General features: G+C 36.6%; 1 protein-coding gene across 1 annotated transcript in view; it reads left to right on the forward strand.

Moving 5' to 3' along the window:
• The window catches only part of PARP8 (poly(ADP-ribose) polymerase family member 8), a 110,248-nt gene that overhangs the window by 94,892 nt on the left and 2,115 nt on the right, over nt 1–13,241 (forward strand). Inside the window, exons 16-24 of the mRNA XM_039709915.1 lie at nt 2,035–2,160; nt 3,823–3,888; nt 5,148–5,215; nt 5,521–5,569; nt 6,297–6,409; nt 6,580–6,652; nt 7,568–7,637; nt 9,601–9,677; nt 10,632–10,701. Coding sequence (XP_039565849.1) covers nt 2,035–2,160; nt 3,823–3,888; nt 5,148–5,215; nt 5,521–5,569; nt 6,297–6,409; nt 6,580–6,652; nt 7,568–7,637; nt 9,601–9,677; nt 10,632–10,701 — 712 coding nt within the window. The remainder of the gene's footprint in view (nt 1–2,034; nt 2,161–3,822; nt 3,889–5,147; nt 5,216–5,520; nt 5,570–6,296; nt 6,410–6,579; nt 6,653–7,567; nt 7,638–9,600; nt 9,678–10,631; nt 10,702–13,241) is intronic.

A 13,241-nucleotide genomic window follows, 5' to 3' on the forward strand; every position in this document is an offset into this window, starting at 1 on the left:
ATTAGTCATGTAGGCATAATGCTTGAAAATTAGATGACTGATTTCTTGATAGTTCCTACTCCCTGTAAAGAGTCTCTTGAGAGTGAGAGGCGCTGTTGGAGGGATTGATGTCATAAGAGGAATTGTCATCATCAAGTGTTGTCTTGTCCTTCATGCAACTATTTTAATCCTTCAGTACCTCCGATTGAGGAGGAGTTCGCACCCAGTTTTAAGGACATCTGCTAGATCCACAGCACTTCCTATTCCCAAGGAATGCATATGCAAGGCTCTATTATAGGGTTGCTATCAGATTTACCTCCCAGCTTAAGATGTTTTGCATTCCATCAACTCAAAACAATGACCTCACAGCAAAAAAAGAAAGCAGAGTTGGAAACATCTAGGAGTCAACAGTTTGTTTAAAGGAGGGCTTAGGGATGGTGTCCGAGTAGAACTGTGCCAGTTTTAAGACAGTGTCCCATCGTGCAAATCATAAAGCAAGACAGCTTTGAGTCTCTGCATTAAAAGATCTGGGGACTCAAACAGCTCTTCCCTAGGAGTGTTTTGTGACAGCAGACTAAGTAGTGCTTCTCAGAAGCAGGGTGAACTCATGCTCAATTTCACGGTAATACATTTTCACAAGGGGAAGTCTGCTGCCTGATCTGGTTGCTGATCTCCTTTGCAAATGCTAGTGCATATGCCCTATTTCAAAACATTCATCTCACATACAGATAGTATAAACTGGAAAATAATCAGAGAACCATTGGGGAAGGGATCATTATTTAAGTAATTTCATTTTTCAATATATGTGAGATATTTAGTAACTGGAACTAACAGAATATATTAAAACTGATGGAGAAAATTGTCCATTAATGCTGAAGGAGCAGAGAAGGAGAATGGCAGCTGTATGACTCACCACAGCACTGTTCTTTTTTCCCCTTTCATCATTATTCTTATTTTCATTCTGGTTCTCTAAAGGACCGTAATTTTTTTTCCATCCAGATACAATGACAGACTTAGAAAATCGTGTAGATGAGTCTGAGCCGTGAGATGAAATCTGCTCTGTGTGGAGTTGTGGGGGGAACCAGGAGTATCTACTAACTCCGGCTTGTCTCGGCTTTTCCTTTCTTTTATGGAAAAGTTGGTTTCACACAGGAATGTTTTCAGAAGGCTCAGAAAAAACATGAGGAAATGAGTTAATCTGCAGCTACTTTATAATGTAGCAATTTTGGATTCCATTATGAGCTGGATTTATATTTCACAGCTGCCAGAAAGCTGCATTCTTTCATTTTTGTTATTGCTGTATTCAATTTTTAACCTCTGAATTACGTATTTTGAAACAATTACATGGGAATATATGTCTAAGTGGTTTATTTACTTATGTACACACGTCTGTGTGCACATTACATGGACAATCCTGTGGAGAAATTGTGAAAATCAAAGATACTCAGAAAAGTGTTGTAATTCTGTATAACAGGATGGAAAGAAGTGGATGCCCCAGTGTGAGCTGTGCAGATGGCTGTTAAATCATTGCAGTATTCTGCGTTTAGCAGAAGCAATGTTTTCAAGTGTTTCTGTGATTACACTCTTCAGGAGAAAAGCAGAAAGTGGTACAAATTTGACAGACTATTCTTTGTTCTTGAGCGAAGTTTTTACTGGAATGTCTATACAGAGATACACAGATCTAGTACAATTTAATTTCCTTAGTGAATAAATTTGATACATGAATTCACATGTGTGCACAAGAGAAAGCTATACTTCCAGCAATACATTTGATGTTATAATACTTTTAGGACCAGATACTGGTCCTATTTATATGCACATGGAATAATGTGTCATGGCTGAACCCAAACTCTGTGGTCAGTGGAAAAAATTTAGTCCTGAGCTATCTCCTGCGGATAACACAGTTTGGGCAATATAGGTAAGAATGAAATACCATATATCTATAATGTGGAAAAAAAAAAAAAAGGCAGACGGGATAAAAGGCAGACTAAAAGATACACTATAAAAGTGCTTATTTTGAATAAACATAATAAATATGTCTTTCTTTGTCCCCAGGTGGTTGATCTGTTGGTATCTATGTGTCGGTCTGCATTAGAATCACCTAGGAAAGTTGTCATTTTTGAGCCATACCCTTCTGTAGTTGATCCCAATGATCCTCAGATGCTGGCCTTTAACCCCAGGGTAAGTAGCTACCTTTAATTATGCCATCGCTTGGTTTTGGTCAAACATGAGATTTCAAAGCAAAGACTTCTCATGGAGGAGTCTCCTTTATTATGTGATACAGCTCCAGAATATAGCACAAGTGTGTTTTTAAAACTTTGCATCTTTTATTTATTGTCTCTGAGAAAGTACTTGAATATAGACTTGTCCTAGTTCTGGCCAGGACATGGTCAATTTTTGCAGTAGCCAGAATGGGATATGGCTAAGACCCAGAGGTTTTTCTATACCACCTCACATCATTTCTGGGAGCAGGGGGAAGGGAGTCTCTTCCAGGGAAAAGAGGAAAAAGAGTTCCCATTTTACTTGGCAGAGGGAGCAGTTGTTTGTTTGTCAGCAGTTGTTTGTCCCTCTGCCCCTTGGCAGAGGGATGTTGTTTGTTGCTGGTTTTCTTGTCTCATTGCTGTTTCTAGCTGATTGTTCTTACCTCGACCCATGATCTTTACCTTTGTGCCTCCCAATTCTCTATCCCACAAAGTGGAAGGAGGAGAGGGAAGAGGACAGTGAGCACTGCTAGGTCTCAGTGGGAACAGTAAGTTGGAGAATACCATCCCTAAACCATGTCAAAAGTGTAGGTTATGTTAAAGCCAAGAAACTCTTCTAAGGGACAAATTCTGGATGCAAAATTTTATATTCTAAGTGTTTTTCTCTCAATGTGCACATTGAATACAAAAAGAAAGATGGCCTTTGAGAGATAGAGGTCATGTAAGCCAGGGCATTTCCAGTCCATCTTTTCATTCTTAGAAGTGTCATTGCTGTCATCTCATTTTCTCACTGCAAGCAGTTATTTCATTGTATGTAATTTTGTCAGATGTTAATAGTTGAGTTTTGTACAAGCATCAATTTTGAAATAAAGAATTGTCCTTGTGTTACCTGCTCCTCGGACTCCAAATGCTGCCTTTCAGGAAAGCCCTCAAGCCATGACTATAACATCTCCCTAAAGCCATCTCCCCAAAGGCATAGATGAGAACTCGGCATGTCCTGCACTGGGATGCATTTCACTCTTTCTGAACAAAGGCCAGCCAGCAGGAGTTCTTTGTCAGGAGAGGCTGAGGTGTTCTGTGATGTGCTGGCAAGACCCGAAGATGGGGAGCAGTGGAGCTGCTGTGGAGTGGTGAAGCATGGACTGTTTAACCTGTTCTCTCAGTACAGGTGGAGCTGTCTGGTAGTGGTTCCCAAGCAGTAGGTCAGCAAAGATCAGCATGAGGCAAAGGGACTGAAGGATCTATGAAGTTTTATAGATCTGCTAGCAAAGGAAACACATGTGTCTATATGCATTTTATTTCAAATCTGTTTGGGTCACTGCATTATTTACTTCAAGAGCATGTTGTCCAAATAACTGTGTTTAGTTACAAATATTTGTTTTAAAATGGGCTGATTTTTGGAGTGTTTTGGAGATCGCAGTGAAATTCAAAGAAGATCATAGAAACAATATTTTTCAAGGAATTTTTCTGGATGATGAATGACAGTCTGTGGAAGAAATCTAATGATCAGAGACGTTTGAAAGAATTGATTTACCCAACGTTTCTCCTAGCTTTGGTTTTATACACACTCAAAGAATTCCATTTTTTTTGAGCCAAATACTAATACTCTTTGAACTTATTTGTGTATTTTATGCCACATCAGAAGAAGAACTATGACCGAGTCATGAAAGCATTGGACAGTATCACTTCCATCAGAGAGATGACACAGGTAAATTTAAATATATTTACCTAACTTAATCACTGTTTCTAGAACTTGAAAGATGTTTGTCTTCCCTGCCCATAGGTTGGGAAGTCAATAGTATCATCTCTTTCCTATATAACTGTAATGATATTGAAATGTTTGTTCAAAATAACAAACCTATCCTTAATGCCAATTAAATAAAAGTAATGAAGTAGAACTCAGATCTTTTGGATATTAAATAAGAGATAATGACAGCAGAATGAGACTTTGTAATGGGGTAATCACCAACTGCTGCATTTCTGGAAATATCAAAGCCAGAGACTTTACTTCCAAAGCAAAAGAAATTGATCTTGTGTCAATGTTCTGAATGGTATTCTTAATGCCATGATATTATTTCTATTATAGCAAATTTCTCTATCAGCTAAGCAGAGTTAGGGACTTGGAAGGTTGGGTCCCTTGGGTTTACTGTCATATTATTTCTCATGGCATGTGATAGCTGTGTTTCTGTTTTTTACACTCCTTTACCAAACAACCCAGCTGATTAGAAGTTGTTATTTAAATCTCTTCCATATATCTTGCTTTTCCAACTGCTATGTAAATGCATCCTCATGACAGTTTTCAATCTTGTTCTGTGTATTAAGAAAATACTTTGGGATTCCTGAGTGAAGAATGTATAGAAAGGAATAAAATAAACTGAAAATTAAAATTCACTTTTTTCTTGGTAATTTGTGTAACATTTTGTAAAATTTTTAAAAATCAGGTGTTTCTGATGCCTTTTAAAAAATAAAAAATAATTACCTTTCTGGGTTTTTTTTAAATGTTAAAAAATTCTTGGACTAATGAATTTTAAAGGGATGCTTTGCATTGTGATTGAAATCAAGAAGAGTTTTCAAAGAAATTATAATATGACATGGTATTTATACCTTGAAACAATTGAAAATACCAAATAGATTATTTTGGGTTTTTTTGAAAGACTTAATTTTGTGAAGTCCCAGTTTCTTAATCAAGCCACACAAAAATAGATGCCATCTTCTATACTCCCTGTGATCACCAATGTTTGCTATAATATAATCATTTTGATGCTAATTATATGCTCATTATCTTACTCTAGGGAAAATAATCGCTATATTAATTCTTGTTGTCAAAACACATTTATAACTCTATTATGCTGCATATCAGTAAAGCTGTGATTTAAACCTAATAATGTATTCATTTTAATAGATGAAATCATGGGCAACGTGACATATAAAATTCAACCTAGAAATAACATAATTACTCTTTTCTAGGCACCTTACTTGGAAATAAAGAAGCAGATGGATAAACAAGATCCGCTTGCACATCCTCTTCTACAATGGTATAAAGTTGATTCACATGAGATAATAATTACTAAATTATCATTTGTAATGAATAATCACTTGACCAGTGTAATGTGATATAAGGTCAGCCTAATAATTAACCTTGGTATTTTCAACTGCAGCTATTCTGGATTGTTTCTGGACCTCATCTGGGTCCTCTGATCTCATTTTCTAGTTAAGGTTTGTCCTACTTCTGACTGATAAGTTTAGAGGCCTACAGCTAGATGTTTTGCGATAGCCATTCATAATACATTTTTAAGTTTGGTTTGGTTACTACATCTAATACATCTCTTTCTCATTTTAGGGTTATTTCTAGTAATAGATCACATATCGTGAAGCTACCAGTGAACAGAGTAAGTGTCTGTGTGTTTTCTTATTATTTTCTGATTTTTTTTATGGCTTGCATTAGCATTTTAGGTGGGAGTTTACTAGCAAAACATAGGTGCCTGCATTCAAACTGACTGCATGGACTCCTTTAATAGACAAGGCAGTTTTAGGTCATGATTTTTAGAAACATGTGAATATCTGAAATAGATCAAGGGAATAATGTTCATAAAAAACCTATTTGAGGTGAGTAGTTCAGATTCAGATATCTACCTTGTAATTGTCTGGGATTAGGTGAGAAAAACATCACTTTTTTTTTTGTTACCATATAGAATATTAGATGCAGAATTGTACAGAAAGCAGTGCACACAAACATGCTGTATCAGGAGATCCACATATAAGTAACCTCTGATTAAGAGGGTAGTAATATGCAGCCTTCCAAATAACCTTAATTGAAAGTCAGCTCTGATAGAGTACTATGATGAAATTGTTCAGTTTAATTACTGAAGCCATTTTAAATGGAAATATACTTTGCAAAAACTTTCATATGTTTCATAAACTGACAGTCATTCTTATTATTTGATTTCAGCTTGAAACTGTGGAAGTTAGACCAGTTTCAACTTAGTTCATGTAGTTATTTAGATGCAGTCATGTATTGTGTGGAAAAGCCTGATATCTTAAGGATTGCCATCAGAGAATTGCAATATTTTCATATTAATGAACTTTTCTTCACATGTGCACTCCTATTTTTTACAGCAACTGAAGTTTATGCACACTCCCCACCAGTTCCTTCTTCTCAGCAGTCCACCAGCCAAAGAATCCAATTTCCGAGCTGCTAAAAATCTTTACGGAAGTACCTTTGCATTTCAGTGAGTACATATAATCCTAATAACCAAAGGTTATTGAAATGCCATGCTATTTTTTTTACTTCTGGCATTTTGAGGTTTGCAGCTGTGAATCTACTGTTTTGAAGAATTTGTGATGTAATTTTTGCATTTTACACTGTGAATTTTATCGCTTTGTTTTTCATTTTATTCAGTGGTTCACACATTGAAAATTGGCATTCCATCCTGAGGAACGGCTTAGTTGTTGCTTCCAATACGAGGCTGCAGGTAAATAAACAAAATAGATTTTAGCTAACCTGTGCACGCTTGGTTACATCCTAGCTTTGGCAAGTTTTCAGAGGGTTTCATTCTGGTTAGCCATATAGGTAGAAGAAGGGATAATTTCAAATACCATCATGTTTCCTGGGAAAAGTACTTTTCTGATGCAATTAATATGAAGTAACATGTCTGCTAAAACGTCTAGAAAATCTCTCTGTGGGAATCAGTTTCAGTTTTACATTGTGGAGCAGCACCTCTAGGAGGCTTTGCTCGGTACTGCTTAAAAGCAGTTGCAAGTGAAAGTCAGAGCTGCCTAAAATGTCTCCATGTCATAGGACCCAGAAACATGCTAGAGTTACAGGAACTGGTCTTGCAGCACTTTCTCTGCCTGTCTTATTTCTTTGGGAATGGAAGCATGCAGCTGGCTGGAAGGGATCTAGTGCAAACTTCTCAGACTGAATCATCAGGAGATGACTATTGCAGAGCAAAGTAGGCACTACAGAGGGACTGGGGAGCTCTAATGCAGAGTTTTTTAGCACTGTGGTTTGAGCAGCCCTCCCCAGAGCTGAGTCCGTGTACCTCGGAAGAGAATCCCAGAACATATTTGGTCATTTACAGAAACACTCTTCTAGACATCCTCTATTGTAATACTAGGTTTAAAAACAGAAACCACAATTTTTTATATAAGTCTTATATAAAATTATGTGTGGGCATCTCTTTTTTCATTTGCAGGATATATATATATATATATATATATATATTAGTTTTATACTCAGGGCGTGACTTTTTAAAAAGACTTCGTTGAACACTCTTAATTACCCAAAATAAATTAGTAGGGTGGGCAAATGCGCTATGACCTGTTCCTGTAATTATTATTATTTTGTAACCAAACTAATGCCAAGTAATCACTCTTCTCTTTTTCAGCTCCATGGTGCAATGTTTGGAAGTGGAATCTACCTTAGTCCATTGTCAAGCATATCATTTGGTTACTCAGGTGATATTTATAAATCACTCTAAAGTTGGACAAATATAGGGGTGTATCTTATTCTACTGCTTCTTCTTATGGCTTTGCTGTTTAAAACATTATATTCAATTTAATCCTTGCTGGCCATGATTAAATTTACTCCAAAAAAGAGAATTTTTTTTTAATATAAATAGTAAGAAAATAGAAAATTCCTTTGTTAAACACTCTCCTTATTTTTCAAGGTGCTTAGAATTCTTGAACTGTGCTTAAAGTAAATATTAGCCAGTACTGAATGCTGTATGTAGTAGGTCTTGATGATTCAGCTGAAATCCAACTTTGTGATTCTTGTCAATACCTGCCTAAGTTCCATCTAACTTTACCTAAGAGTTCATGGTCTTTTATGACATCATCTGACAGAACAAGTATTGATCAATAGACATGTTCAACACTGTATATTTAAGAGTATTCCCAAGTATCACCACATCAAGATTACATAGAAAGTAGAGTTCAGTGTGTTTATTTTAGCCTGAGAAGGAACATAACTTGTCCCACTATTGAATCCTAAAGTGAGTTGTGCAGAGTTTTCCATTAATTAAATCATAAAAAACTAAATAATAAACAAAAGCATATTAAAAACAAGACAGTTGGGATATGTACATTGAGAGGGATTTTAAAATATGGTGACTTTCTTGTTTAAGTATGTGGTATTTACCATTTCCTCACGTATCAAAGTGGGGGTATATAGTTTGATGTGTGTTCGTGTACCTGTAGATGATTCTGGGAGTTATAGTTATGCTTTCTGATACTCAGTGTTTCTAGGTCACATTTTAGGAGCTCAACTTTTTGGGCTACTATTTGAGGAACTTCAACATCAGTTATCTCTAGACTTCTAGTTTATCAGAGATTACATGAGTATGAAGGCTTCTTAGGTCTCACTAAATGTGCTGGTTGAAGTATCCTTATCTAACAAAATGTCTTTCTTTTTGGACAATACTGCTTTGTCAGCTTCAATGTGCTATTGCTCCTCTCTCTGCCTGTCTTGGCCCTTTCCATCCTGTCTCCTCCAGAAAGGAGGCTTGTGTTCCACTGAAGTGTGTAATCCTTGATGCCAATAAAAACTATGAAGGAGTCATACACGTTCTGTTCCTTCAGAGAGTTAAATTTTCCCATAATTCAGCCAAATAATGGAAGTGTTCAAGGTCAAGTTAGATGGGGCTCAGAGCAACCAGGTCTAGCGGAAGGTGTCCTTCCCAAGGGCAGAGGGCTTGGAACATGATGATCTTTCAGGTCCCCTCCAACCCAAACTATTCCATGACTCTGTGAAATACAGGATGCTGGAAACTCAAGCCCATAGTATCATGCAAAACAGGAATTTTATAAAAAACCAACATGAGGGATATGAATGAAAACTAAGGCGCAAAAGTAGATGTTTCGGTTTCTGAAACAGAATTGGATCAAATGTGACTGACAAATAATTTAATATTTTGTGTGTACCTAAGGAGATCAAACAAAGGTAGATTTCGAAACTTAAATTCCCTACTCATACAAATTAATTAGACTTTCAATAAAATTCCATAAAGTGCTAAAGATGAATATATAAAGTTCTTTCTCTTGTGATTTTTGCCTTCCCACCCACAATAAATCAGACTTTTATTTCAGCCTGAATAGGGGCAGGTGGACTGAGCACATGCTGATCTACAACCCCGTTAAGCCACCACATAAGAATATTCCTGATCTGAATTTAATGCTCAGGTTTATCTGCTTTTGCACCTACTTGACTTTGCTAAAGTCTTTGCAGTAGAGGCAGAAGTACCTGTAATTTACAGGATGTATATTGTGATATTCTGTGACAGAGTTTACCAGCTTTTTGAGTGCCATGCAAAAGACTGTGATTCTTATTGTGCTACCTCTTCCATTCTCTCATACTTAAATTAACTCTGCTTTTTATGGTATTTATAGGGCAGGGTATCTTACATGATTTTAATATTCCTAGGGATGAACAAGAAGCAGCAGAAGGTGTCAGCTAAAGATGAACCAGCTTCAGGAAGTAAGGGCAGTAATACATCACAGGTATGGTACATCAACCATCTCTGGAAGATTTGTGGGATTTATTATTGGGAGCTCAGTAGCTGAAAGAGAGGTAATATTTCCTTTGTGCAACTTACCAGTGTTATTGCATTGAATGACATAAACAACTTCAGAGACTGCAAATATCAAATACAGTCCAACTGCTCTAGTAAAAATTTACTGAGTGTATTGCAGACCTTGTGCTGTTCTTTTCAAAGCAGATGAATTTAGGAAGAGAATGAAGATGAAATGCAGGTTGCGTTATGGCCCCTAGCAACCCCTGGCCTTCTGAGTTTTAGACTTCCAGAATAATGATTCAAAAGAAATTGAGAATGGTTATTGCTGGGAAATGAGCAGCATTTAATTTATAGCAAGTAATTTTTTATTTCTCACAAATTTTGCATGTTGAACCATTACAATTCTGCTGTATCTAAGGCAAATTCACAGCATCTGTGCATAGGGCTAAATTTCAATAAACTATCTTATATCCGTCTCCATGATTAGCACATAGAAATTACAGAATAATCTGGCTTTGAATGTAGATTGGCATGTCCCAGTAGAAGCTCTCAGAAGCAGGAAGGCAAATAAAATATCAGGGTAGTGACCAAAGAATTAGTGACTAAATTTATCTTTCTTTTCCTTTTTTATTCTGATATCAATTTGTTTATCAATAGAAGTGGTATTTCTGATAACACTTTAATTTTGTAATAATTAGGCACTTTTTGATATTATTTTTCTGGATAAAGGCGTTCAAATCTCTCCTGCTATAATGCAAATAAATAATAGGGTTCTTTTTATAAATTCTATTACATTTAGAGATAAAATAGAGACCTTTTAGAAAAACTGCCTCTACCTTTGTTTATTAATAAACCAGTGAAAATAGCAGCTGTCTCCTATGTTGCTTTTTCTCTCTGTTTTACTGCACTAATTCTATTTTCTCACTTTTTTACATCTCAGTCACAGAAGAAAGGACAGCAGTCACAATTTTTGCAAAGCCGTAACTTAAAATGCATAGCCTTATGTGAAGGTAAGCTGAAAGCCCTTGTGAAGCTGTTTTAGTCATGGCCACAGAATGCACAGGTTACAGGGTGCAAATCAGTGGGAGCTTTACTTGGTTGTTTAGGCAAGAAAATACTGGTAGGTGTAGGAGTACTTGCTCAACAGCTGACCTTTACACTTCAATAGGAGCATTTCCCCTCTGAACAGAACCTGTAGCAGATGTTGAATTGTCGTGAGATATCATATACATATAGTGACTGATCATCTGGTTTCAAATCTGTGTTTCAAATGTGTTCCTCTTCCTAAACCATCAAGAAAACTAAAGCCATGTCCTTTATTTGAAGCACTGACTTCTTGGAAGCTCTTGACAAATGCTTTAAACACATAAAAGTCAGGAAAAAACACCTTTCATATAGAATTTCCAAATAATTTTTCACTGTTCAAGCAAGCATACTGATCATCGAGCAACCAGTATGTTCTCTTTATTTGCTTCAGAAATTTTGGGAAGTTAAAATCTAATACTTGCATACAGTCATTCTTGAAGGAATTAGCTATTCTGTTAATAACTAGTGAAACCTCAGCAGGTTTTAAGAACAAATTGTGACATTTGAATAAGAATTAGATTTTGAATTAGCACCTGTAGTTAGGAGCTAATCTTAGAAATTATATTACCCCAATTTGCCCATCATTTGGAGCATTTGTTTGTTTTAAAAAGTGAAGATTAAGACAGGATGTAGAAAATGTAGTATTTCAAAATAGAATCTTTCAGCTCTACAGAAGTACAGATGTGTCAGTCAACATGAAAAAGCATTTTGATCTTTACAGAAAAATACAGAATTTTAGTTCTAAAACTTCCATAAGGAACAATATTAATTATTTGGCCTTTAATGCTTGAATTTTTAAATGTAAATTACATCTTTCACAAGGACTTTTTCATCCATGTTGTTCTTTCCTTGTACTTACTAATGAATTACCAATTTTATAAGAGTGAATTTTAAATACTTGGTAGAATAATTTGCAGTTTTCATATTCATTTCTCTGTGTCAGAAGGTGATCTAGGGGACATGATTAATAAAGATTTTATGTAAAATTAATTGCAATAAATGTTTGTTAAAAATTGCAATTCATGAAAGAAATAGTATCAAAATTGAATATGCATGTAGTTACATTGGTGTTGGAATAAAATAAACCAGGCTATTTCAGTGCCTAACAACTGTCACTCAGGTCCAGTCCTGACCAGTGCAGTGCTGCACAATTGTTAAGGGATGGATTAGGATCATTGTTTAAATGTCTCTTAAACACTGACAGGTTGGGCACACCAACCACTCTGTAGGAAGCCACCAGCTACTACAGTTCAACCCCAGCCAGCCTCCAAGCCCCACACAGCCCTCACTCACTTTCCCCCAGCAGGGCTGGGGAGAGAGTCCAAAGAGTAGAAGCCCGAAAGCTCATGGGTTGAGGTAGAGACAGGTTAATAGGGAAAGCAAAAGCCCTGCATGCAAGCAAAGCAAAACAAGACATTAATTCACTGCTCCCAATAGAGCTGTTCAGCCATCTCTAGGAGAGCCCAGCGCCATCACATGTAGAGGTTACTTGGGAAGACCAGCACCATTGTTCCCCTTTCCTCCTTCTTTCCCTCACTTTGCATGCTGAGCATGATGTCATGTGGTCTGGAACATCCCTTTGGTCAGTTTGGGTCCCCTGTCCCAGCTGCGTCTCCTCCCAACCTCCCATGAATCCCCAGCTTTCTTGGACTGTGGCAGTATGAGAATCACAAAAGGCCTTGGCTGGCTCTGTGTAAGCCCTGTTCAGCAATTACAAAAACATTTCTATACTATCAACACTGTGTTCAGCACAAATCCAAAAACTGCCCCCTGCCAGTCACTGGGAAGAAAATTACACCAGTCCAACCTGGCATTCCACCCTCTCAGTAAAGAAATACTTTGAAATGTCCAGTCTAAACCTCCTCCAGCACAGCTTACGATAACTTGCCCAGAAAGATGCTCTTCAAGTCCATTTAGATATCTTCAAATGTGGATTGATGATATAGCTTCTAGTTAGGAATGAAAAGCTTTCTCTTCTGTGCTATCCTCATTCTGCTAGTAAACAACCTATCATCAAATACACAGAACAAGATTTGGCAAGCTTTTTGAACCTCTTGAGTCATAATTGCTACTTGTTTTAAATATTTTGTAGTTATTGCACATCCCATGTATAACAGTTTCAAGCTTTGTCTTAAGCATCTTGGTTTCAGATCAGCCATCACTAAACACAAATACCTGTTCCAAGTGCTGATCAGACGTCTCAGACCCTCTTTAACAGCGCTATGGCTTTTTAAATTCAGGTTTTAATAAGTGCATTTTTAAACTTTCATTTAATGTAACAACTTGCTCCCATACATCAAACATCTGTGTTTTCAGAAAAGTATATTTTGGAAACAAGAATCAAGTTCATCTCCTTTTTTGTACTAGCAGCCAGCTCAAAATCTGCACTGCAGCACAGACATGTAGAGGAAAGCTGCACATTCCCAAAAGACAATTTAAAATATATAAAACCCAAAATCATTTA

This window comes from Passer montanus, unplaced genomic scaffold, assembly GCF_014805655.1.
Source record: "Passer montanus isolate IOZ18808 unplaced genomic scaffold, ASM1480565v1 scaffold22, whole genome shotgun sequence".
Lineage (NCBI taxonomy): Eukaryota > Metazoa > Chordata > Aves > Passeriformes > Passeridae > Passer > Passer montanus.